The 21,903-nt window shown below is 43.4% G+C and overlaps 1 protein-coding gene across 6 annotated transcripts in view; it reads right to left on the bottom strand.

The window, feature by feature from the left end:
• The window catches only part of DNAH5 (dynein axonemal heavy chain 5), a 307,171-nt gene that overhangs the window by 189,133 nt on the left and 96,135 nt on the right, over positions 1 to 21,903 (bottom strand). For 5 of the 6 annotated variants that reach the window (XM_073332323.2, XM_078851640.1, XM_073332327.2 and 2 more), the window contains 7 exons: positions 20,606 to 20,719; positions 19,547 to 19,654; positions 18,616 to 18,735; positions 16,184 to 16,399; positions 14,355 to 14,462; positions 13,166 to 13,251; positions 11,660 to 11,981 (listed from right to left, as the gene is read on the bottom strand). In XM_073332323.2, the coding sequence (XP_073188424.2) occupies positions 11,660 to 11,981; positions 13,166 to 13,251; positions 14,355 to 14,462; positions 16,184 to 16,399; positions 18,616 to 18,735; positions 19,547 to 19,654; positions 20,606 to 20,719 (1,074 nt within the window). The remainder of the gene's footprint in view (positions 1 to 11,659; positions 11,982 to 13,165; positions 13,252 to 14,354; positions 14,463 to 16,183; positions 16,400 to 18,615; positions 18,736 to 19,546; positions 19,655 to 20,605; positions 20,720 to 21,903) is intronic. The other variant, XM_078851639.1, reaches the window with a different exon arrangement.

Raw genomic sequence — 21,903 nt, 5'->3', positions numbered from 1 at the left:
CACTCAAGGACTGTTAAAATCATGCCTGGTGAACAAAAAAAGTTAAGGACCAAAAATGTATAAACAAAAACTGGTGAGTCAGAAATTAGGACTAATTAATAACAAAATTCAAGGAAATGGGCTATTCTAGATATCTCTCCTTTTTATGGTCATTTAACAAAAAAGCATTTGGGGGAAAAATTGGCTTCTGGAACTAGCTTCACCATCATGACTGCCACTCCCACTGTCTCTGGGACCCCAGCCTTCATCAGCCTGATACGAAGAAGTGTCCTGACCAACCTGGGCAAAAAAATAGGGGAGGGTGAGTCCAGATGACATTGCCACCTCTACTAGCTCCAGCTGAATCCTGACCACCATCCGGGTTGTAAGACTTTATCTCCCCTGTCCTTTCCTACCTTATTACTTTTCTTTTCTACCTCTCTCCTTTGTGTTCTGTTTAATAAGAGTCTGGCTTAGCTGGCCAAGGCTATATATTTTGCAACACTGCTGTGAGCCTGTACACCTAAAAACAGTGCCCTAAACAGCCTGCTAACAAAACAGTATGCTGTGCCCGTGTTTTCTCAATAAGTTTACAAGCACTAGTCAACAAGAAAAAGACAGAAGCTGCATTTTCTAACTTTGCTATTCTTTTCTCTTCCCTTGTGTGTGTTTGTCTTTTTAGGAAATAGAATCCAACTTTAGCAGTCGCAATAACAGCTCCTGCCCATCTCAACTAACTTCTCTTTTCCCCAAAAAGGACAGCTATTACCAGCTTTAATACCATCTAAAAAACTGTCAGACAAGGGGGTTTTCCTTCTAAAAATTCTCCAGCAAAAAAATGGAAACAAAAAGTGCTGTTAAACTAAAAGCCTTACTTAATACTTTAATAAGCCCTTCTCCCATCCCCCTCTCCCCACCCACACCAGAGCTTCTTTTCTGGATCTTTAATAAGAGGTTAAAAAGGCTTTTAATTGTGTGTTTGCAATGGTACTAAACAGGCTATGGTCTCTGTATACCAAGCTCAAAACCTTCTTTAAAATTGTTTAACATTCAGCTGTAACTGGGTTATGTTAACATCTTTAGCTCTTTGGGAACCTATATTCCACCTAAATTAATCAGGCAGGCCATGAACATAAAAATTAATGCAGCAACACAGACTGGAGCTATGAAGGAAGTAGTGTCACAAATAGAATGGAGAGCCTCCATGACCATAGAAATGTAGGGCTGAAAAGGACTCTGAGAGATCACATAGTCCAGCCCCCTGCACGGATGCACGATCAAGTCTGGGATGGCCTAGAAATACAGGTGTTTGTCTAACCTCTTCTTAAAAACCTCCAGTGATGGAGATTCCATGACCTCTCTTCGAAGGCTATTCCTTAAGGTAGTGCTTAACTACCCTTATTGTGAATTTCAGATCAATTTGCCAGTTTGTCAAGGTCCTTTGGAAGTTTAATCTTGTCCTCCAGAGTGATTGCAACATCTACCAGCTTGCTGTCATCCACAGGTTTTATAAACATACTCTCCATTCCATTATCCAAGTCACTAATGAAATGATTGAATAGTACTGGACTCTGGACAGACCCTTGCAGGACCCCACTAGATGCCTCCTCCCAGTGTGGCAGCAAACCACTCAAATTTTTGAGTAGTTTTTCAAAAAGTTGCAAACCCACATTATAATAATTTCATCTAGGCCACATTTCCCTAGGGTCCCTGTAGCGGGGTGGTTACCCGCTCCTGCCCTGTGGGGCTTAAAAGCCAGCCCTGGGAGAGAGCCAGGGCTGAGGGCAAGAAAAGCTAGGCTGATTGGGGAAATGGCCGCAGCTAGGCCATCCCCCAATCAGGCCGCAGCTGGGCCTATAAAGGGGCTGCTAGGCTGAAGCTTAGCCAGTCTCTCTCTCTCTCTGTTCAGAGAGGGAAGGGACTGGCTGCAGGGACCTGAGGGCATACCTAGATTGGGGCAGGGCTGAGGGGGAAAGACCAGGGGACTTCCGGCCTGGAAACCCCCAGCTGCAAGGCCTAGATTAGGGCCTATTAGGTATTGAGGTTGCAAGGGGGCAGCCCACTGGTAGACAGAGGCAGCAGGTCCAAACCCCTTCGCCTGTGATGAGTGGCTGATACACTGCAGTCTGTTAAGCGAGTGGGGCTAAGCGATGACTGGCAGTAGCCAAGACTGAGGCGAGGTGGGGTAGTGGGTGGGGGTTCCCCGGGGAGGGGAGACCCTCAGAGATTGTTGGGGTTTACTGCCAGGGGGCAGCACCCCAGTGGGAGGAGGCACTGGGTCCTGGGAGGAACTGGGGCTGGCGATAAGGCGGATCACCAGATGGCAGAGGGTGCTCCAGAGGCTGACTAGCTAATTCCCAGGGACAACCAGCAGGAGGCGCCGCCGGGTGAGTCCGGCTCTATTACAGTCCCATATAAGTGTGTCAAAAGCCTTACTGAAATCAAGCTATATCACATCTTCTGCTTGCCCCTATCCACTAGTAACTGTGTCAAAAAAGGAAATTAAGTTGGTTTGGCATGATTTGTTCTTGAAAAATCCATGCTGGCTAACACTATTATCCTCTAGGTCAGGAGTCTGGAGCCGCATGCGGCTCTTTGGCTGCCCCCTTTGCAGGCAGCCATTTTCTGAGGGGGTGCAAGGTGCAGGTTCTGGCCAGGAGGCGCTTACCACAGGTGGCTCCCAGACAGCGATGCAGCAGGGTGCTGGCCCCACACCACTCCCAGAAGCGACCGGCTGCTGGTACGTCTCTGTGTGCCTCTTGGGGGGAGGGTGGCAGCAGGTCTCAGTGCACTGGCAGCACCCACAAGCAGCGCCCCCACAGGATGGGGCTTGAGGATGGTGCTGGGGCGGAGGCAGCTCATGGAGCTGCCTCCTCTCTTCCCCTCTCCCCCAGCCACCAGTGGCTCACAGAGACATAGCAACAGCCAGCCGCTTCCTGGAGTGGCATTGGGCCAGAGCCCGGCTTCACCGCCTGCCAGGAGCCACCTGTGGTAAGCGCCTCCCGGCCAAAGCATGTACCTTGCACCCCCTCCTGCACCCAAACTCCCTCCCCAACCCCATACCCCCTCCTGCACCCCAATCCCCTGCCCCAGCCCAGAGCCCTCTCCTGTTTATATTCAAATTCAAATGGCAGAAGTCACATTAAAAGTATTGGTGAATAGTAATAACTTTAATATGTTCAATTATTATTAGTTGATAAATTCTAACTCTACAAGTAGCTTTGCATGTAATGCATCTCTCGAAATATTTTTGTCAAAGACAAACCAAAAAATGGCTCTTCTTTGAAAGGTTACCAACCCCTGCTCCAGGTTCTTCCAAATTTATTATAATTTGAAAAAATGACAAATCTGTATTTTTAGTTATTTTGGGGTAAGTGGAACACAGCTTCTTGCCTTGTATGGGAAATAATCCCAACCTGAACTACCTGCTGCTGCTATGTCTCAGCCATAGCTATATGTCCATTCCTCATTATTCTCTCTCCCTTGATCATCATTATCAGTTCAAAAGTTGTAGATAATGGCTGCCTAAGCAATACTCTGCCATGTGATTTATTCCACGTCGGGCACAGTATTTTACTTTCCAATCAGAGATGTAGCAGAGCTTTTCACCATATTTCAAGGGCCAAAACACACTTGTAGAGGCTGCTCAAATAGTCACAAATTCAATGCAATGACACATTGAACACAACTGCAATAATTCATGCTCTCAGGAAGCTGTCAAGTTATTTCACATCTTGCAAGTTCATTTATAATAATTCAGCTAATATTACTGTAAATTACTCAAGATGTTATTTTTCCATAACATTCATTGTGCAAATAAGGCAACACAACTTTCCACAAAGAAATTCTGGGGTCCCCACATTTCTGTTAAGAGATTCATTATCCCTTCCACAAAGGTGCAATCCTTTTCCTCTTGAATTTATTAGATGTTTTTCACTCAATTTTTTAAAACATTTCTCTATGAAGTTTCCCTTATGCCTCTTCCCCTCCTGTACTAACATAAGCACACAAGCCCAGTATTGCTGCAAGCTTACTTTTAATGTCCAAACTCCTTCACCACTGACACAAGATTACAAGAGATCATGGTGGTAACTATCTTACTGTAGAAAGAGGGAGATGGGCAAGGTAAGGCTCTTTTAGCAAAAATTAGAGACAGAAAAGATCTCGTTGGTGACTAACCTCTGGAATGGCCAAAGGGGTCTATGCAAGGAGTTGCTAGCAGCTCAGAGGACGACGACAGGTTTTAGAGTGGTAGCCATGTTAGTCTGTATCAGCAAAAACAACAAGGAGTCTTGTGGCACCTTAGAGACTAACAGATTTATTTGGGCATAAGCTTTCATGGGTTAGAACCCACTTCATCAGATGCATGGTGTGAAAATACAGGAGCAGGTATAAATACATGAAAGGATGGAGGTTGCATTACCAAGTTTGAGGTCAGTCTAATGAGATAAATCAATTAACAGCAGGATACCAAGGGAAGAAAAATAACTTTTGAAGTGGTAAGAGAGTGGCCAATTAGACAGTTGACAAGAAGGTGTGAGTAACAGTAGGGAGAAATTAGTATTGGGGAAATTAAGTTTAGGTTTTGTAATGACCCAACCACTCCCAGTCTCCATTCAGGCCTAATCTGATGGTATCCAGTTTGCAAATTAATTCCAGTTCTGCAGCTTCACGTTGGAATCTGTTTAAGTTTTTTTTGTTGAAGAAGAATTGCCACTTTTAGGTCTGTTATTGAGTGACCAGAGAGACTGAAGTGTTCTCCTACTGGTTTCTGAATGTTATGATTCCTGATGTCAGATTTGTGTCCATTTATTCTTTTGCGTAGCGGCTGTCCAGTTTGGCCAATATACATGGCAGAGAGGCATTGGAGGAATGTTTCTGTTATGTTCCCAATAACTACTGCACAGGCCATCTGGGAGACCAGGTGCAGAAACCAACTCTAGAGCTCTCATGGTAGGATGTAATGGTAAAGACAAGTCCCTCCAGTATCTCTAAAGCTTTGCAACATGTCAGCTGGGCCACATATTTTACGATCAGCTAGAAACTCAATAAGTCATTCAGCTGTCACTGAAGAACAGTGACTATTTCTAAGTGTCCATCAAATCCCTATTTCTATAGAGGAAGAGGAAGTTACTCACCCTGTGCAATAACTGACGTTCTTTGAGATGAGTGTCCCTGTGGGTGCTCCACTCCAGGTGTTGGTGCATCCCTGCACCTTCACTCTGAGATTTTTACAGCAGTACTCGTACCGGTCACGCACACGCAGAGCCTACCCCTCTCCCCCACTCTGAGTGTACCTTAATAGTACGCATGCATGATCAGTCTCCTCAGTTCCTTCTCTACAAAGGAGGCTACCCCAACTCGAAAGTAGAGGGGAGAAGGGTGGGTAGTGGAGCACCCACAGGGACACTCATCTTGAAGAACATCAGTTACTGCACAGGGTGAGTAACCTCCTCTTCAAGAGAGAGATGTCCCTGTGGGTGCTCCACTCCAGGTGACTTAAAAGTAGTGTATCTCACGGAGGTAGGGACTTCGGATTTGGTAGAAATGCAGTAGATAGTACAGCTCTGCCTACTCATGTATCAGAGAGAGGGCCTTGAGTAAGGGCATAATGCTTAACAAATGCGTGTTCAGAAGTCCAAGTGGCTGCTTTACAGATGTCAGCCAGAGGAACTTTGTGTAGAAAAGCCACAGAGGTAGCCACAGATCTAGTGGAGTGAGTTCTGATGCCAACTGGAGGTGTAACTTTCTTTATCTGATAGCACAGTTGGATACACTCAGTTTGAAAGTCTCTGGGTAGAAATAGGTGTCCTTTCGGTGTGCTCCTCAATGCATTGTTGATTCAAAAGAGTTTGCATGTGGTTTAGAAAAGAAGGTTGGTAGGTGTATCAGCTCATTGATGTGGAATGACGAATGCACCTTTTGAAGAAATTTTGGGTGTAGTCGGAGGGTTACCTTATCCTTAAAAAATAGTGTGTACGGTGGGTCCGCCATGAGAGCGGCTATTTCTCCTGCACATCTGGCGGAGGTGATTGCCACTAAGAATGCTGTTTTCATAGAGAAGTGTAAGAGGGAGCAAGTGGCTAGGGGCTCGAATGGTTGTTGAGTTAAGCAGGATAATACTAAGTGAAGTCCCACAGTGGGGTAGGAGGTAATGTCCGGGTATAGGGATTGGAGCCCTTTGAGAAAACACATAGTGACTGGATGAGCAAAAACAGAGGTATCATTGACCTTGTCATGAAAAGTTGTAATAGCAGCTAAGTGGACCTTGATGGAGCTGAAAGAAAGGCCAGATTGCTTAAGGTCTAATAGGTAGTCAAGTATGGGTGGAAGAGGTTCAGAAGTAGGAGGAAGTTGTTTAGTTGTGCACCATTGTGTGAAATCGCTTCCACTTTTGGAGATAGGTGATGTGAGTAGATTGTGTTCTGCTATGTAGGAGCACTCTTTGAACCTGCTCAGAGCATGCTAGTTCATTTTGGGAGAACCATGTAGGAACCAAGCTTTCAGGTGAAGCATGGACAGGTTGGGGTGAAGAAATCGGCCATATTGCTGCAATAAGAGGTTCGGAGTGAGGGGCAATGAAATCGGTGGGTGAATTGACATTCTGGTGAGGAACGGAAACCACAGTTGTCTGGGCCATGACGGGGCAATCAGAATTACCGTGGCACGATCTGTTCATAACTTTGTCGGAACTCTGTGGAGAACCAGTATTGGGGGGAAAGCATACATTAAGTGTTGAACCCATGCGATCAGGAATGCATCTCCTAGGGAATGTTTGCCCAATCCAGCTCTGGAGCAAAATTCGGGACATTTCTTGTTCTTCACAGTCGCGAAGAGGTCCAGGGTTGGATAGCCCCCAAACGCAGAATGTATTGCTTATGATCGTGTCGTTTATCTCCCATTCATGATCCCAGGGAAAATGTCTGCTTAGTTCGTCCACGGTATTTATTCAGGGCCCCAGGAAGATAGGCTGCTAATATCCGGATGTTGTTCGTGAGGCACCAATTCCAGAGCTTCATAGCTTCTGTGCAAAGCGAGTGAGATCGAGCCCCTCCCTGCCTGTTGACATAGAACATGCATGCGATGTTGTCTGTCATTATCTAAACATTTTGGTTCTGAATAAATGGGAAGAAGTGATGGCAGGCACTGCGTCTGGTTCACAGTTCTAGGACGTTTATGTGTAGGGAGGCTTCGGTGGAAGACCATATCCCCTGGACTGTGTGGTGGGACATGTGCATTCCCCATCTTGTGAGGAATGCGTCAGCAGTGATGATGAGTGATGGGGAGTCCTGGAGAAAAGGGACTCCTTAACAGAGGTTGGAGGGAACTGTCCACCATCGGAGGGAGTCTTTGACTCTGAAGAGTATGGATAGAGGCTTGTTTAAAAGTGTGTACGTTCGGTCTGTAAACCATGGCCAACCAAGCTTGGAAGCACCTCATGTAGAGGCATGCATTTTTGACCACGAAAGTACATGAGGCCATGTGGCCTAATAGTTGCAGGCAGTCTCATGCAGTGACCTGGGGACTGTTGTGAAGTTTTGTAACCAGGAGTTTTATGGTGTTGAAACGATTGAGTGGGAGACATGCTATTCCCATTCGGGAATCGAGATTCACTCCTATGAACTCCAGTTGTTGGGTAGGACATAAACTGGATTTGTTTTTTTTTTTTGCAGGCCAAGGGAAAGGAAGCAAGCAACGGTAAGCTGTGTGGATCGAAGAGCTTCGTCGAGCATTGAGGCTTTGAAGAGACAAGCGTTGAGGTAACGAAATATTATAACCCCGTTTCCTGAGGTGGGCAGTGACCACTGCTAGGAGTTTGGAGAAAACTCGCGGGGGGCAGTAGATAGACCAAAGGCCAACACTCTGTATTGAAAATGTGTCAAACCGAGGGTAAAACAAAGAAAACGTCCGTGGGCTAGGTGAATAGTCACATGAAAATAAGTATCCTGTAGGTTGAGGGCTGAAAACCAATCGCCCTGCTCCAGTGCTGGGATTATAGTGGTAGGGTAACCATTCTGAACTTTTGCTTTTTGATAAATTTGTTTAGCCGCCTGGGGTCGAGGATCAGTCGCCATCCCCCAGTTTTCTTTTCTGTTAAGAAGTAATGGGAGTAGAAACCTCTCCCTCTGTGTAGTTTGGGGACAATTTCCACTGCCCCCAATTGAAGGAGATGTTGTACATCTTGGAGGAGCAGTTGCTCGTGAGAGGGGTCCCTGAAGAGAGACGGGGAGGTTGGGTGGGTGGGAGGCGGGGAGAGGAAAGGGATAGAATAGCCAACTGTGACAACCTCTAAAGCCCACTTGTCAGTGATAATATTGCACCACTGATGGGAGAATGGGCATAGGCGGTGACCAAAAAGAGGGGCAGGCTGTGTGAAGTGAGAATATTGTTTTCTATACCCTCGATCAAGGCTTCAAATTTGATTATTGGTCGGAGGGGGTTGAGACACTGCCGAGGAGTTGGGACGGCAGCGTTGGTATCTGGATCTCTGGCGTTGCTGTTGCTCGTGAGATCTATGGAATTGCTGGGTGTATGTGGGGTAGCGTGGTCGCTGGTAAGGCTGGTACTATATTGTCACCTTCTGGTCATAGGGGTTTGAATTCCTAGAGACCGGAGAGTTGCCCTGAAGTCCTTTATGGAGTGGAGTATGTCATTTGTGGTGGAGGTGAATAGTTTGTCACTGTCGAAGGGGAGATCCTTATTGGTATTCTAGATCTCGCTGGGAAAGGAAGAGGATGACAGCAATGACCCTCGGCGCATCACGACTGCTGTGGCAGTGGACCGTGCTGCAGTATTGACCACATCAAGGGCAACTTGAAGAGCAGTGCAAGAGATTATTTGTCCCTCAAACTATGGCTGTAAATTGTTGTTTCTTTTCTTCTGGAATGTGAACAATAAAGTCCATGAATTTATTGTAATTTTTGTGGTCGTACTTTGCTAGAACGGCTGTATAATTAGCAATGCGAAACTGCAACGTGGAAGAAGTGTATACCTTACGTCCAAGCAGATCTAATCGCTAACTGTCCTTGTCGGAAGTGGTGGAGCAGGGAAATTGGTGTTTGTTCTTTTGGTTAACTGCTTCTACTACCAGTGAGTTTGGCGCTGGGTGAGTAAAAAGGAATTCTGAGCCCTTGGAAGAAATAAAGTACTTTCGGTCCACTCTCTTACAGGTAGGCAGGCTTGCAGCTGGGGTTTGCCAAATGGCCTTGGCAGGTTCTAAATGGGCTGCATTGATAGGTAATGCAATTCTAGAAGAATAAGAGGGCTGCAGGATGTCAGTTAGCTCATGCTGCTGTTCAGGAACTTCCTCCAGGTTAATTCGTGGCTCATTGGCAACTCTTTTAAACAGGTCTTGAAATTTTGAGAAGTCGTCTGAAGACTTCGGAGGAGGAGGAAGCAATGCTTCATCAGGCGGAACAACTGGTTCTGCCGGGTTAGAGGCAGGCCGTGCTTGCTCTTGAAGTTGTGACAGGGCTGCCTCGTGTCTGGAGTCAGTGGCAGGGTGGTCAGCTGGTGGCACCAATCAGGTCTCACGCCCGGCTGCATTGATATAATGAGTGTGGTCCTGAGTATAAGGAGCCCATGGAGCCCAATATTGCCACTGTGGTGGGAAGGGCATGGGTGGTGCCATCCAGGGGTTCACGCCCCATGGGGCAGGACCCTCTGAGTAGGATGAGGCAGCTTTTCTATGACCTCTCTTGATTGAGGTCTGTGGACGGGACATCTGATAAGGTGAAAATCCTCCCTGCAGCCTAGATTCCTCATCACTGGAGGAAAGCTGTGCGGACCTTGCCTAAGGGTCCAGAGAGAAGTAGGTGTTAAGTAGGGATGACTGCAAGATAGGTGACACCAGCAGGTCCCTTGAATGTGTGAATTGCGATGCCTCTGTGAGGGGAGGGCTGAGTGAGAGGAATTTGTTGTGAGAAGGGGTTCCTCTGCACCGGTGTCCTGAGCGTTCTGTCACTGCCGGCTAGCTCAAAGGCTGACGGTGCCGGGAGAGTGGGAGGAGCCTGCGGGAAGTCAGGCAGGCTAGTATGCATCGGCACCACTTCCACTGCGGTGCCAAATGGTGCCATGTGAGAGGCAGGCAACTGAAAGCCTGAAGCTCAGCTCCGGAGGTTAGTGTGACTGCTGAGACGCAGGTGGGTTTCGCATGGTGCCGGAGGAGCCCGTCACATCAAAGGTACTCAGCCGGGGGAGCACAGGGAGGGAAGCAGTAGCTGGAGAAGGCTTGTCCCTGCAAATACCCTTTGTGGGTGAGAGAGACTGATGGTTTTTTGAAGTTTTCTTTTGTCTCTTTGAATCAGGGGGACTGCAGTGTACAGCAGAGTCAGAGCCCGGGTCTGAGGCTGGTCTGAGAGATTTTTGCAGCAGGAGCAGTTTTAGCTTCAGCTCCCTGTCTTTGCATGCCCTGGATTTCAACTTGCTGCAGTGGGCACATTTTTGGGGATGTGGGACTCCCCCAAACATTTAATACATTTAGAGTGGCCATCTGAAAGAGGGATGGCATCATTACAGTTAGAACAGCGCTTAAAACCCGGAGAGCCAGGCACATCAGAAGCGGCTGCGCTGACAGGAACAAAAAAAAGGTGGGTTTTTTGTTTTTGTTTGCTTTAAAGAGAACAGAAGAGAAGGGAAAAGGGTACCTATTACTGGTAAGCTAAACTAAGAGGGAAAACAAGTTGAACAAGGGAGAGAAGAAATTCGCTAACAAGTCTACTGAGCTCTGTCTCAGGCTGGGGACGGTAGAGAAGGAACTGAGGAGACCGGTCGCGCATGCATACTATTAAGGTACACTCAGAGCAGGGGAGGCAGGCTCTGTGTGTGCATGACTGGTACGAGTACTGCTGTAAAAATCTCCGAGTGAAGGCGCAGGGACACACCAACACCCGGAGTGGAGCACCCACAGGGACATCTCTCAAAGAAGAATCATACCTTGTGAAGTGGGTGTACTGAGAAGAGAGCATGTAGGAAGCTTTGATCATCGCCGGTGCTCCTACAGCAGCAAAGAAGGAGCTTAGCCTTGTTCTCAAGCACTGAGATGGTGGTCTAGTCCATATCCATCCACCCTCTGTGGCTTCAAACAAGTATGATCTGCCAGCAGTAATGCTGCCAGCCCCCTAATGTTGCTATGAACAGTAAGGATAGAATTTGCCCGTAGTGCATAGTATGCTGCCTGAATTATGGACACATTTCATTTTGAGCTAGGCACTTCAACAGGAAAGTTGGCCAGATTCTCTTCAGAAAACAATCTGTGGGACACAGTACAGTGTGAGGGCCTGCAAAGGAGCCAGTTACAGAGCCCTGATTATGGTTTCAGTTCTACGCCGGCCCCATCCCATGACACTTCAAAGCAGCATAGGAAGTGCTCTAAAGTTCAGCTGTTGGCCATGACCCCCAAGAGGTCATCTGCCAGTGGAAAATAGCTAAAGCACAATAACACTCTCGTCATTCCCTCTCCCACCCAATTTTTACCCCCCATGCTGGGAGCTGCAGGAGAAGGTACAGCAGCTAGCTATACCAGTACTCTGCCAATTAGGGGCTTCTTATACTATGGCAATCCACTTATCCCATGTTTATACAGTATCGAACACCGTGGGTCCCTAGGCATTCATACAGCAGCAAAAACACTAAAAACAATTCAATTTTCACAGTCACAGCAGCAAGTGAAACATTTTACCTGCTGAAGCCATCCCCTGTGATAAATAACCTCAAACTCCAAGAGGACCTTTGCCACTTTGTTGTAGTTGCGGACTATGCGCTTCGCTTCTCCTGTCTGCAGAACAGTGGGATGCTGTTGGAAGAGGTCCATTGGTTCCTGGATCTTGTGGAAGAGTTGGCGTGCCCACAAGATCTTACCAGCTATTGGAGGCAGGTTACGAGCCAAAGGAGGGTCATTTTTCTGCTTAGTGTACAGCTTAGAGACCATCTCAATATCATGACCATAGTTCTGAAGGATTTTCTGGTATTTTTCATCAATGCCAAGATTGGGGATTTCTAATCTGATTAAAAAAAACAAGGATTATCATTGGAAAAGTTACCACAAGACTTCAGTGATTAGGAGGCTCTTCTAGTTTTGAGTTTGAATGTACAATCATTTTTACACACTTTTGTATGCTCTGTGGGAGGACAAGTGCATTCTCAGCCTGATATTCAGCAACACCTTCCAAAATACATTCCTACAACCAGAAGCTAGGCCTGGCTTAAACAGTGTAACAGAAAGTGTTTCTAAATAAGCCTAGAAATATCCCTCTATCACCCATATAAAGGGAATCTCACTAGTGCTAACTTCAAGTGTAAGATCACATGGTTTTCAACAAGTAGCAACATAACCCTGAACCCACCAATGGCATGAAATACAGGAACTCAGTTATACAGAATAGGGCAGAAGAACTGTGACAGTACAGACTGAGCTTCCCCTTCATGCTGCCATTTTAATGATTGAAAGCAGTACTGCAAGCCCATCTTCAGCTATTGATACCACAGCTAACCATGGCAATGAGATATTGAGCATGCTGCATCTTGACATACGATGATGATAAATAAATTTCAATATCCAAAAGAGAACCTTCAGCCCACATGCAGATAGTCATTATAAACAAGCAGTTCCTGTGCTATATTTCAGTCTTAAAGACAGACAAAAATAAATAAACTTTGGATACTGCATTAGGGATATAAAACAACAAACATTGAATGATTTTTTCTTTCCAGTGTCTATAATCAATGTGCTGGGGGGACGGGGGGGGAGAGCTTCAACAATAAGGCATAAATTACCAATGTAGAACTTAAATATGTTTGACCCTAAAAAGCTTAAGAAATTATTCAAGAACCATTATCCTTACATAAAGTTTACATTGTCATCTAAGGTCAGTAAGATCATGTGATCTCACAAATGTGTTGGCCATGCAACTGCCCAGAAATAAATTCTACTTATGCAGATTGTCAGAAGTGTTAAGCTTTTCTTTTAAAGCAATCTGAGTAGATCCTTTCTTTTTATCAGAATTGGTGAAGAGACATACTTAAAATGATTACTCAAGTATCAATTTATGTCCAACAAGAACAAAAGCATTTTATAGCCAATTTCTTCATTTTTTCTGTGTCAAAAGAGGTTATATTTGACCTAATGTGCAGAAAACTGGTATGCTACTCTAGGGCATACTAGAAATATTTATAAATATCCCTTTACCTTTCAAATTTCTTCAGCATACTAAGAGCTCTTTCAGTGGTTGGAATCCTTTCAAAGGTGATATCCATAAAGGTCTTTAACTGATTCTGGAGAAGGAAAAAGGTTATGCTGAGGAGAGCTCTGCGGAGTGCACATATTAAATATACAAAGTACTACCTGTCGGTGTGTTTATCACATACTGTACATGAACACACACTACTTACCTGATAACAGCAGCAATTATCCTACTTTTGATGTTGTGTAAAAAGAAAAAAAAAGCAGAAAAGCAATCTACCTTTCCAGTTCCCTCTGTAGCTACAGAGATCACAGAAGCTCTTGTCTTCTCAACTGTTCAACCACATTAACAACTATAATCTGAGGGAATGCTTTCCTTCTCCAAGGCAGCTAAATCAAGCTCTCACACGGATATTGGCTTAGTACAGCAACCTCGTTCTCCCATCAGCTTTACATGGCTCCAGTGGTTAGGGAACCTAAAGTGTGTGCAATTTGTCTGGATTATACAGCCCCCTGAGAACCTGCATTTGAGGATTAGGGGTAGGAACTTCTCTTTCGGGAGAAATGGGAGGAGAGGTGCTTAAGTTCTGTAAAAGTGAGCATCCTCTACTATTCCCTGCGCTGGAATACTATGTGTGTTTTGGACTTTATGCACCAGTCTGGTTTTACCGGTAGACAGTTAAATGCAATGTGTAGCCCCTATAAACAGTCCCAAAGGCTGTATCAATCTCAGGATGGATAGGAAGTGATAATCCACTAAGGCTCTGTGTGATATTGGAGTGGTATTAGATTTATCATTCATTCTAAATGGAAATTTGTATTTTTGATCCATGAACAAAAGCACTCTAAGTGCTCCAGCCATTAAATCAGAGCTTGCATATGTAATGCCAACAGACCCCAGTCGTTGAGATCAAACCTGGGACCTCTGGAGCTTAGTGCATGAGCCTCTACCGCATGAGCTAAAAGCCAACTGGCTGTTAGCTAAGGTTGTAGAGCAGACTCATTTAACTCTTTTTTAAGTGGTTTTGGTGCCACTAGATGGGACAGAACACCACACCCAGGAGGTGTGTGGGTTATACATAAACAAGTTGATATTGCCTCAAATGGACATTTTCCCCTTTTGGCATTCCAATCAATTAGCAGTACTAAACCTAGCCCCCCCTAAAATCACCAAGCACTTAATTATGCAACTTACATGAAGGTCACTGGTCTGTTTGCAAAACTCTTCATAGTCCTGGTCAAAATCAGTCTTTCGTTGATCTAAGAAGTTGTACTCCTTTTTCTTCATGATGGCAACAATGCTCTAAACAATTTTTGAAAGAAAACAAAATATCAGAATACAGTTGCCTTATCAAGCAATCTGTCATGTTCAGTTACTTACATCTGTTGGGTTTACAAGGTTGTGTTCTGTGGTTTCTACTACAGATATTAAAATCTTCATTTTTTCAGATGCATAAACAAAACAATCTGAGTGACAGACAAGGAAAATAATATAAAACAGACCACAGGAGTGGCACTTTAAAACACTATTGTAACTATTGTAACAGTTTTAATGTAGAAACTAATTGAAAATTCAAAGCCTAGTGATTTTCTCATTTCAACATATTTGTTACCTATAAATAATTTTTTCTCATACAAGTGTGCAACACTTCCATACAATACACTCTGGTGCAAAGTAGTAGTATATCAGACAAAGCGAACAAAAGTCCATGTTAAATTTCTAACAAAAACACACCATTAATAGTATTCTCCTTTAATCTATGTATTCTGTGATGAAAAGAGGAACATTCAGAACCACATTCCACTGCATGAACAACCCTAGCATTTGTTACCTGCCCACTGTTCCAGCATTGCTGCAGTTTGCACAAATGGAAGCATAGATTGGTTGGCCCCCTGACACCAGTAGCCGATAATACTGTTAAAAGTTGTGTTTGCTCCTGCTGATCAGCCACAGTTCAGCATGCTAGCTGTTTGTCATGCTCCACTTATCATTCAGGTCCAACCCCATATTTTTCATTGGCATAGATGGATTCACCATTGTGAAGAAATTTTAATCTAAACTTACTGATTTTTCCCTTGTTATAATGATTTCTTCCATGAACAAAGTAAATCTAAGATAGCAACTAAATGACAGACTATTACATTTGTTCATCATATTCAACTGATAAATGGACTCCAGAAACCTTTACTTGTCAAGTGTTTCAGCCAACCACAAGACAGTGGATACCTATGACACTGTCACATAGTTCAGTAATTTAAATAAGGCTGTTACTATTCAATAGCAGCATGGCCTCATAATGACCTTCAGGCCTTTTTTTTTTAATTGGCCTTTAATTTTTACCATCAACAGCTTAACATGATATGTATTAGTTCAGAATGAAGCATAAATTTTCTCCCCCTGAACAGAGGGCCTGCATAAAACTCTTAACACAGGGCTTCAGTGGTGCAATGGATCTTGAGTGTGTCCATGGAGTCTTACCCTAAGACCATTATCAAGACAATTCTTTACTGGCAACTCATCTTAAGGCACAGCTGTAACAGTGAAACATCAGCGCCAGACAACCTAAACATGTGACCTCCCATCACAATGTTCAAACACTATGAATTTCATTTTTATACTGATAGAATCATGACATTGTGCACTTGACTGTGAAAGGAATAGTGAAGAAAGGAAATAAGGAATCCATGTATCTCTGCCCTAACCTCTTGCATTTATCCATGTTTTGCATATTTTGCCTATTTCACCCCAACCTTTCTTGCTTATACTCCCTTCCTTCTTTGCACATTTATCCCTCCCTCTAAACCTTTGATGGAAAATGCTTATTTAACAGCAATTATATTAACTATAAAAGTCTCATGCATTCAAGTAGATTCAACAATACACATCTTTGATAACGGACTAGTACCCAGTAAGGTTAGTACAGCCTATTTTTAAAACTTCTCCATAGTCTGTCATCTGCATTTGTTGATTTAATTCCAACTCTCCCTAATGATGTGAGAGGGCAAGATTTGCTTGGTGTGTACCTGATATTTTATTGCCATAACTTCCAATCCTTCAATCTTTGATTCTTGCAGAACTGAGTAGGTTGTAATGGTACTGAAGACATGTATAATTTTAACTAGACGTCGATGAAACATTTCAAATTTTCCAAAGATATACATCTCACTAAAATCAAACTGTCTTTCAGCTGGATTTTGTTCTAGTTTTTCTTTTGTCTTGTGAAAACAATTTTGATACTCCTTGGAAACAACAAAATTGAACAAACATGACAGACATTATAAACATTTCATTTTCATAATCTAGAATAGAATTATTTAGACAGTCACCATTTCTAATCAGCTGGGGAGGGGGGTAAGTTTGATCAAGTAATCACCTGTCTACACTACACCGAGTCTTTAGTGCAGTTCTTCTCTGACAAATTAGGTTGAGAAATGGCATCATGGGATTCCACATTCATTATGTCTTCGTATTCGCAGATTCAGTTTGCTTATCACATCCTTAGCTACATCAAAACAACCCTTCAATGACACTATACAAGCGAACTCAAAAGTGGGAATTTAATTAACACGTAGAAAAAGAACCCAATTCACTTTCCCTTAGTTGGGCAGTAGCTAGAGCAAGGTTTATCACTAAAGGCAGATATGACTGACAACAAACCAAATACTGTAGTTCTGCTGTGTAACAGTGTCTTCAGTTTTCCCAAATCATTTCCTATAGTAAAGCACTGCATAAATTTTGTTGCAACAAAGACACTTATTCTGTCTTGTGTGGACTGCACCAAACCTTACTATAATCAGGTTAAAAAAATTGTTCTGTCAAGGGTCAGACTGTGAACAATTTAATATCACTGGTACACAGTTTCTCTCGCAGATAGCCCCATTTAAGTTGCGTACAATTACTCTAATCTGAAGGACTACTGAAGAGCCAGGATTTTCACAAGTGTGTAGTGATTCTGGGTGTTGAACCTGTAACACTTTAAACCATTTTCTAAGGTTGGATGCTGAGAACTTCTTGAAAATCCACCCCCTTTACAGTGTTTTAATTTCAGCACCCAGAATCACTAGTCTCTTTTGAAAATCCTGGCCCAGACTGCTTGCTTGCCCCTGACAATAAGGGATTCATAATCTATCCCTACATTCGTGAATCGGACTAATTCCAAACTCGTGCTTCTCAATATGCAAATGAAAAATATTTAATTTAGATATTAAGGCTTGATTTTTTTTTGTAAAGGGGCTCGAAGGAGTTGGTTGCCAAATTCCAATAGGCTTTTTTTTAAAATCCCCACCTTAGACTATAGGCAGTATGCAAATCTCCAGAGTGTGCTCTGGTTAAGTTCAGCAGCTCCTCCAAGTTACTAGGTTGCCATGTATTCACTCTAACAATCCACCCACCTCCTTGCCATGACTACCATATTTCTGGAGGAACTCAGAGGGCAAGAAAAACCCCAAACATTGCAGTGTTAACAATATCTATGTGGAAAATTTTAAGTCCCTTAGTGATTTAGGAGCCCAAATTCCATTTTCAAAAGTCACTTAGGCATTTCAAAAGTTTACCCATAATCTCTTCTGGAGCTAATTAAGTGTTGAGGAATGTTTCCTTCCTGCTTTTATTATTCTTTCTAGATGTAATGACCAACATGCACCGGCCTGAGTGCCTAGAGCTAACCTCATATTTAAGCACCCAAACGAAAGCTTATATTTAGGTAAGTAGGTATGGAGTTTGTAGTGCAACTTTAGGATTGGAAATTTTATCCATTGAATATATGCTGCCAGATTTTTATTATAATTATTCCAGGTTAAATACTTAACTGAACTTCAATTAAGGAAATGGAGTTACACATGAGATTTTTCCCAGGGAAAGTGAGATCATAGTTTGGCCCACTGTTTTACTAGAGAACTGTCTTTCACTTTTCTGTATGCAATGAATTCTTTAATGTCAGTCCCTGTTAGACAAAGGCAGAGAATACACCACAAATACCAACAGGACCAAGGCAGTTGGAAACATTTGTAAGAATCTATGTAAATTTCATTATGGGATTCTCTCTGAAGAAAAGTACTTAATATTGAATGACTCTAAAGTAGTTAGTGCATTTGGAGAGAGACTTTAAAACAGGCTCCGTACCCAGGACTTTCAGAATATGATGACAAAGGAAAATACCACCACAGCATGAGGTCACTACATGCAAGTTCAGGGGTAGAATAGGTGCAAGGAAAGGGATGTAGAGAAGAGGACCCAAAATGTCTTGGCCACTTTTGCATACTTGATTAAGAAGCAGTGAGGCAGTCTTTACGCACCAAGAATGAAGGCAGTCAGTCACTCCCCAGACTGCATGGGAGAACATGTCCCCCCTGTTCTTCTACACCGGCAGTCAGATAAGGTAGTGGGGTGGGAGAATCCAGTCCTGAGGCCACACATTCTTTGCACTTTTATTTATCACACAGAGCTTTAAGGTTACCTGTTTTAGTTTAATAGCTGCTTGCAGTTTCTCCATAACTATCTCCTGAGGCTGGTCCCAGATGGTGGCAGTCTTGTTAGTTATGTAAGCTTTACATGCTGTTATCATCTGATTTGTTACCTAAGAATAAAATTAATTTCTATTCTTATGAATAGGTCAGATTTAACATGCTTTGTTTTCATTTCATTTTATGTCCCCCATTTACTCACTACTGGCCGACTGCACATGAAGTGCCAAAGCTTCCAGCCACGTGTGTAGACAATGGTTTCACCTCCAACAGCCAATCTCAATTCCATTCCCCAGCCAAAATGCTGCTGATCAAGTCACTACACAAGAGATGGGCTAGTCTAGAACTTTAAATGTGCCAAACGAGGTTGAGGTGACAAAGTGATTTTGCGCCTTGTGAGTGGAGTATAACTAGTTATGTCCCAGATGACTGCACTGGGAGGGAATAAATAAGAGGCATTCTTAAACTGAACTCCTATTTTCATGCAGGAATGAGGAGTGATAGTTAAGAAATGAGCTAAGTTAGCAAATCTGTTTGTATACAGAGTGCAAAATTCACAATTGGCAAAAACAGCTGTAACTCCATGGAAATCAACACAATCACACCTGCTTAGGGCCAGAGTGAGTTTAGCCCAGATTGTCTTTCAAAGATTCCCCCCAAGGGCTCAGTGAGTTTTTAAACCCTTGTCATGGTTATTTTCATCATTTACAAGACTTCAGTCTAGATTCTTTTGATCAGCATTTTAATGTAGTCTACATTCAAAGGAGAGTCAAGAATTCTATACATTGAGACAAACGTGGTCTCACTAAATGTCCAGGATCCCTTTGTGTTAGTCTCCCCATGGGATCTTTTAATTAAAAGTAAGCTGGATGTTTTGTACAGAAAGTGATATTGATACAAAGAGAGTATGTTGTGTGTACCCACCTTCACAAACAGTGAGGTTATCTTCTCAGAGGTATTGTAGTAACGTGAAATGCTGTGAATCATTTTTATTGCATTTATGAGACCTGGAATAGCATCTACCATGGACACCTAAAAGGAAACACCATAGGTCTCTCAGTGAAATTCACCACTGCCTTGTACGATTTACAAATATGCAGAGAGAGTACAAAGTGTCACCTTTCTAATTTGACAGTCTCTTTTCTACTGTGCATTCCCTTTACTGCATTAGCTAACCTATCTGATAGCCGAACCACTGTGATTAATTTGTCTGATTATTATGAGAAAAATCTTGCAATTCAGGCTCAGACAACAGAGATGCAAAATGGAATCTAGAAGGGACAAATAACTAGGGCCTTGTCTACACAATCTTCCACTGATTTAATTATGCAGTGTTGTTGTAGCTGTATTGACCCCACCATATTAGAGAGATAAGGTGGGTACAGTAATATCTTTTATTGGTCCAACTTCTGTTGGTGAGAGAGACAATCGTTCAAGCCTACACACAGCTCTTCTTGGCACAGTCAGGCACTTAGAAGCCTAAATCTCACTAACAGTAATTGGGATTTTTGTCCCCTTAGTGACTAAATCAGATAGGTGTTGCAATGCTGAGCACTGCAATGCCTCAATATCTTTACAAATTCGGGCCATGGTCTTTGACTAAGTAAGTTATAATGAGTAACAAATGAAAAAATAAACCTCCTCAGCCTAGCTTTGGCACAGCTCTGAACACACAAAATTTATTTTGAAATTAGTAAAAAAAGAGTCAGCATTGCATGTCCTTGGATGTCACAGAAACTGAGGCACTTGTCAGATCTGGCCTGGTATTCCCTAAAGAGGGAACACTCACTACCCAGTAACTTGTTTTTCAGTGACAGCAGACTATAAACCTGTTTGGGGAGCTTGGAACTAGCTGCAGAGATTCTGAGGATGCAACGTACTGTTACATGACTTTGAAACCGTCAGTGAAGCCTATGAAATGGAAATTTGCTTTCAGTTCCGCTGCTATATCTTTTCATTCAGGGAGGCAAAAGTTGTACTTACAGGGTCACTGTTGTATAGGGGGTCACAGCATTTTTCCAGAGTGTAGAGATACTTCACGTTGTCTTTGGCTTCATTAGCAGCATCAGTGATGCGAGTGTCCAGCTGTCGCCAGCTCTAAAAGTAAGAAGTAAAAACCAAAAATAATTATTTCAAGAAAAATTGAAATGTGAAAGATATTGTACCAGGTGAGGCTCTTGCCCTCTGTATCACATCAATAATTTCATTACAACCTGCAGCAACAGATAGGTAACTAAGCACAATAGAATGTAGTTAGTATTATAGTCTATTTTCCACTAGATGCCTATGTATATAATACCCATTAAAGCTAAATTAATTGATCCAGAGAAGAACAGGATTCCCCCTATGCGTAGATATGGCTACATCTACAAAGCACACCACTTTCAGCGTCATGAAGGATACATGCAGCTACACGCTGCAGTGGAAAGCAGGCTGCGCCCACACTGCAGTGTGTAGCTACATGTGTCAGGGAAAGGCTCTAGCAGTGGGGGAAGGAGCAAAGAAAGACTTCAGCAGCATCCTAGTTTTGGAGCCTTCCTCCACTGCCAGAGAAGACTCTGGGCGGCTGGGAAAGACTCCTGCAGCAGGAAGCTGGCAGAACCTTTCCCCACCTCTTTCCTGCTGCAGGGAAAGGCTCCTGCAGTGGGACATTACACTGCTAAACATAGAAGTGTAGATGGGGAGGTGCTGCTTGGACATGCAGAGAGCCACATAGGGTATATATCACCTAAGCAATGCCTCACGGTCTATACTGATATTTACATCCATGCCAGGGGTGCTACTTGTGTACATACTCTACACACCACTGAATAGAGTGTGCAGCATAGAGGTACCTTATCACTTTGGTGGAGTTCCCAGTTCAGCATCTAACTTGTCTTCACTTCATAGTCTGTTACACCTCACCCAGACAGTTGACATAATAATGTTCGAACAGCAAGTGGCATTGCCAGGGCACATTTTATACACTGTGTTCTATGTATGTATCATGTGATGCCATGAGATAATGAATCTGCATCACTCTCACCAAGACAGGTGAAGTTCTAAAGGCAAAATGATTTTTTTTTAAATTGGGGAACACTTAGTTAACGTTCCCCTCAAGCCTAGTGGTAAATCCACCCAGATCCCTCTGCAATGCTTGGGAGCCTTGAATTCCAAGAACTTGCAGAAGCTGCTGCTGCTTACAGGTTATGGGCCTGTGGAAGAAACAAAGCACAAGAGAGGGAAGTGATGACCAGCATATGGTAGGGAAAACTACTTTATCCTTTCCCTCATTCAGAAAA

The sequence above is a fragment of the Lepidochelys kempii genome, chromosome 2 (genome assembly GCF_965140285.1).
Source record: "Lepidochelys kempii isolate rLepKem1 chromosome 2, rLepKem1.hap1, whole genome shotgun sequence".
NCBI lineage: Eukaryota > Metazoa > Chordata > Testudines > Cheloniidae > Lepidochelys > Lepidochelys kempii.
This window is presented reverse-complemented; position numbering and strand designations above follow the sequence as displayed.